Source organism: Cyprinodon variegatus, unplaced genomic scaffold (genome assembly GCF_000732505.1).
Source record: "Cyprinodon variegatus isolate N-32 unplaced genomic scaffold, C_variegatus-1.0 Scaffold940, whole genome shotgun sequence".
Taxonomy (NCBI): Eukaryota; Metazoa; Chordata; class Actinopteri; order Cyprinodontiformes; family Cyprinodontidae; genus Cyprinodon; species Cyprinodon variegatus.
This window is the reverse complement of record NW_015151393.1, coordinates 212,354-217,623: the sequence shown is the minus strand read 5'-3', so window position 1 is coordinate 217,623 and position 5,270 is coordinate 212,354. Positions and strand designations below refer to the sequence as shown.

Below are 5,270 nucleotides of genomic sequence, written 5' to 3'. Positions count from 1 at the left end.
CCATCACTGGGAATCCACAGCAGTAGCCGTCTCAAGCAGGGTCGTCTCTTGCCGTTTTTTTACAACTGCATTCATTACGTATGCGAATCACTGTTCCCCTGACATCCGCAGTTATATTTTTTATATTTTTATCTTTTAAAAACGAAGCAGCGTGTGTATGACGTCATCCACGTGCGCCAGCTACCGTTCACTCATCCTGTCCACTGAACTGCTGCTAGTTTTACTCACATGCCTGGAAGATGTCTAGTGCTACTACCACAGATGATCTCGCTCTCCAAATGGAATTGAACGATTCAGATTAGCTAGAATGAATAGAAGGGGTAGAGCGTAGCCGCCTGTGGCCCGGGCTGCCTGTCACAACTCCAGTCTGGTGCGCGGATGACGTCATACACGTGCCTCTTTGTTTTTAAAATATATAAATATAAAAAATATAACCGCAGATGTCTGTGGGACAGTGATTCACCTACGTTATGAATGCTGGCGTACCATAAAAAATACATTATGAACAGTTCAGTTTGTGCCTTCAACTCCTTGCCCATAGGAAGACGTTACCTGGATATAACGGAATATCTTCAGAACGGCTCCAACTGACACAAAACTCATATGGGTGAGTAGAACATGATGTAATAACGTAAAATCAAGGGCCAAATGTAAAAAAAACAAAAAAAACAAAAAAAAACGGCATTCCCCTTTAATATGCATCAGAAGGTCCTGCAGCACGTCTAAAGCAGGGGCATTGCATTTTGATGCACCTGAACAGCAGAAGCCTTATGGGTTTCTGAGCATCTGCCGCTTCACAAGCAGCAGATGCTGGAGTTGGAAAACTTACTTTTGCTGCTCGACATGTCAATTGAACCATCTGATCTGAGAGCTGGCAGTTTGTACCAAATACCTGAAAAACACCAACATCTACTTTCAACTGCGAGAAAAAAACAGCAAGAGGCGACCCTGCTTGAGACGGCTACTGCTGTGGATTCCCAGTGATGGGGCATCGCCAGTTTGTGGGGTCTGTGCAGATCCGACGGCAATCCGACAGTAATCTTGATGAACTTACTGCACAGGCCATGTTTTAAGATGTACTTTCCACTTAAAAACATTTTTAAACTACTTTTTACCAGCTTATCACAGCAAATAAATCAAATACACTCCTTGCAATTGAACATAGGAGCAGCAGAAGCATCTGAGCACACTTTACTGGACGCGTATCTGACCTTGATGTCTACAAGCATAAAATATAATAGTGATGGGTTCATGAGACACATTGGCAAACTGTATTGATATTGTTTCAATACTGTCACTGAATACTGACACCTGCTGGACATTTAAAAACCCTACAGGCAGACTCTGACAGACTGAACTGACATTGATTTGATAATTTATGATATTAAATCATATTTAAAACCATTGTTTGCTTTGATGCATTATTTCATATTTTGGTTTAAATTACGAACATGTTTGATATTCTCAGATAGATTTTTAGACAATCCATAAATTTGAACAGATAACAGGAAAATTTAAGTGAGCATGTAGGACAAGGATTAATTGATATAACTACACAAAGAACGGCAAACTTAGTCAATTTGAATTCAGATGAGTTGAGTGATAACTGAGAGGAATAGAACGACACAACAAGAACATGAAATCAGATACGAGATCAGAATGGACCCGCTTGGTTAAAACCTTTTTCCCTAGATCCATTATTCTTGATTAATAAGATCAGATTTTTTATTTTAAATTTTTTGGCAGCATCGTTGTGTTGACAGATGCGCATATAAACACAGCTTAGTGCATCAGTCAGTCTGAAACAGCTCCTGTATCGGTCATGTCACTTTTTCTTGAGATGATAGGCGCACTGACACAGGGTTTTGTGTTGGAGCACGACACATGTGCCGGCGCATCGGTGTCGCTTGACCCATTACTAACAAATTAAGCAGCAGGCGCTTGTTTGCTGCTGAAATTGCATCTTGTGTGAACATAGCGTTATAACTTATACTCTGTCATCAAATTAGATTTCATTTTTTTTCACCTCTTACCTTTTTTTTTTTGTTTTCTGGCATCCCAAAACACATTCTGTCCTGGCATAAATTGGCTCATTTTGTAAGTGATAGCGCAATCTTTCCAATAAAGATACAAGTGTTTTTGGTTCAGAAGCATCCAAGTTAGACTCACTTCAGCTCTGTCAGATGTTTTTTAATGTGACCATGCAATCCAACAAACTTTCTTTTATTTTCAAAAATAAAAACAAACTTAGATTTTCTTACCGCAATATGACATGACAGGCAGATCATATCGGCTCATTTCGTTCCTTTTTTGCCTCTCAAAAAAACAACAATAATCAAAAGCGGTCAAAAACTGTATGGCTGCGCTGACTGAATCCAAGAGCTCACCCGGCCCCAACAGCCAACACCAATATAATCCAGGTGCTGCAGTCACCTGTCCATAATGAAGGGGCGGAGGCGAGAAACTGCGTAAATTATGCACGCAGCGAAACACAAATAATCAAATTTATAATTTCATCAAGTCAGTCAACTCATACTTCAAACCAAAATATTTCATGTTGATATATATCATACCAAAACCAGACAAAAATCGTAAACTAGAAATAAATATTCCATCATAAATCAATCATTTGGCTCCAACAGAAAAGTAATATCCAGTTGTATTTTCCATTAAATTAAATCGCAGAACACATGAAATAGAAGACCTTAGCTTTCAAACGAGATGCATCACAAGCATGTGGGTTTGATATGAATATTTTACTGGCCAATGGCATGTGGGTCTACAATTTGGTTGTGCACAAGCTTTAAAAAGGTGGGAGCTAAAGAGTTATGACTAATGCTAACATCACTAACGGATCCCCAACATTTGCTGCAGATTTTTGGCTTGGAGCCAATATTGCTCTATCTTTTCCATTTACATGATCAGAATGACACAATGATAATAGATTCTGCAGGTTTTCATTTTAAACAAAACAAAAAGTCTATTAACGAATCAAACAAAACATTTAACAGTGGATATTTGATGAAGGAAGCAGCAACTGCATGCGTTCCTCATGATCTCAAGGCATGGATACCGAACGCACCAATGAATCAGCTTTATCGGTCTATAATTCTAGTGGATGTATCTTTAAACAAATAATGGTTTCTAGTTTTGAAGCATTTGATAAGTGCAGAAACACTGAATTTGTACTAATTACTCAGCTGATCAATAGCCGGAGACGATTAAAAAATTCCCATTAGGACAACTAGCTCCAACCAAAAACAACTTAAAAGTTGTTTCTCAGGGAAAAATGTGCCGTTGGGACATGGAGCAAGGATAGAGATGCTTTAGTATGTAGTTGTTAATGAAATGTTTGATCATATCAGGTTCATTACAAATGTCCTTCCCTCCTTTTTTAGGAAGTAGAGCCCATGTCTAAAGAAAGTGACCACATCCACATCATTGCCTTAGCCAAGGCCCTGAACGTGTCCATTCTGGTGGAGTACATGGACAGAGGTGAAGGAGGAACTGTCAATCACCACGTCTTCCCTGAGGGAGGTGACCCCCGCATCTTCCTGCTGTACAGACCCGGCCATTACGACATCCTGTACAAATAACACTCCTGGACCACATGTGAAAACGTCCTCCTCAAGCTGTGCTCCGCAGAGGTGCATTGAACATCAACTGCCACGTTGGTTGAAAGTTGCATCCAAGTCTGCGAATGTTCTCATTTTATTTGGAAATAAAAAAAAAAAAAAGAAATCACATAAGTCTCATCTACCCCTCTTACTTCCAAACCCCAAGGTTACCTCCCACTGTCAATGAAATGGTTAACAGAAAATAGGTAGAAAATAGAATTGACTCCAGCCGTTTAGTTGTACAGGTTATTTTTTTTTCTTTTGTGGTTGTAAATGTTATCTTCTTGCTTTGTTTGATTCTCTTCCTTTGTTACACTGCAGTTCATTGAGTTTTATTAAAGCAATTTACATCTTGTCTGTTGCCTTTTCTTTACCTTGCAGATCCTGCTCATTTAAAATAAAGTTTTACAGAAAGTCACATTATTTTTCAGAAAGTGTTAAACCACAATTAAACTTACATTTGGTGATCATAAGTAGCAAATATTTTTTTTATAGACTACCAATAATATTACAACATTGAATGGTTCCATACCATCACTAGTCTTATATGATAGTTAAAAAAAAGATAGAAAATGCTGCTAAGGACTGCAAGAAACCTGAACAAAAGAAGCCAAACATTTTAAAATGATTGAAAGGAAGGGAAGGTTCAAGATGCATATTTTCAAAGTAAATAGTTAAAATTCAGGGGGATTTTATTTTTTTTTTTCAAGAAAAGATGTGATGGCTGTATTAGTAACCTTTGGCATTCAGAATTATTGTCAGATCTGTAGAATTCAATTTGTACTTAATAAAATGAAGTACACTGCAAAAAGTTGAAATCTAAAGGATTCTTTTCTTGAATTGAGGTTTAAAATAAGATAAAACGATTGCGTTGTCTTATTTCAAGTGCATGCTATCTAGTTATCTTAAGAATAATATATACTCATTCAATTGGCAAATTATCTGACTTACCCACTCAAATTAAGGGTAAATGCACTAAGATTGTTTTTACTTTCTAGATAGTTTTTTGCAGTGTATAAGCTGCAATATATTATAGTTTTGCAGTTATATCATAAAATATTACTACGATAAAATCTAAAGAAAATGCTTGTTGAGCAGTTTTAAAACTGGAAAATAGAATGCAGTTTATATGAACCCCCTTTAATAATCTATATTTATTTAATAATCTTACAGAAGAAGCAGTTTATACATGTATATATCATTAGATTTTAGACCTGTTTGACAGGTTGACAAATTAAATAGTATGATCATGTATGTGAATATTCGTGTGATTTTTAATGTAAAAGAAAGGGGGCATCTTATATGAAGACATTTTTTGGAGTTGGGCTTTTTCATTAAACGTGAGGGGAACAGTTTTTTCTTTCAAATAAAAAATGACTCGGGGGGGATACATATATATATATATATATATATATATATATATATATATTGTATATTTGAACTATTAAATTTGGATAAGTCTGCCCTCACATAAACTTATCGAAGATCGTAAATATTAATAAGATGTTTTCTCAAACACAATTTCCTGGACTCCTCAATAACTTCCATTCGTGGAATTCTAGTCAGAGTGAGACCTCTGTAGGTAAACGGTGGAGGAAACAGCCAACATGTCTGCTCTTACAAAGTCTTTCACCTTCGCCTGCAGAAGAATAT

The 5,270-nt window shown here is 36.8% G+C and overlaps 1 protein-coding gene across 1 annotated transcript in view; it reads left to right on the top strand.

Moving 5' to 3' along the window:
* otub1 (OTU deubiquitinase, ubiquitin aldehyde binding 1) overlaps positions 1–3,972 on the top strand; it is a 17,895-nt gene extending 13,923 nt beyond the window's left edge. Inside the window, exon 7 of the mRNA XM_015398547.1 lies at positions 3,399–3,972. Coding sequence (XP_015254033.1) covers positions 3,399–3,596 — 198 coding nt within the window. The 3' untranslated portion in view covers positions 3,597–3,972. The remainder of the gene's footprint in view (positions 1–3,398) is intronic.
* Positions 3,973–5,270: the final 1,298 nt, after the last annotated feature.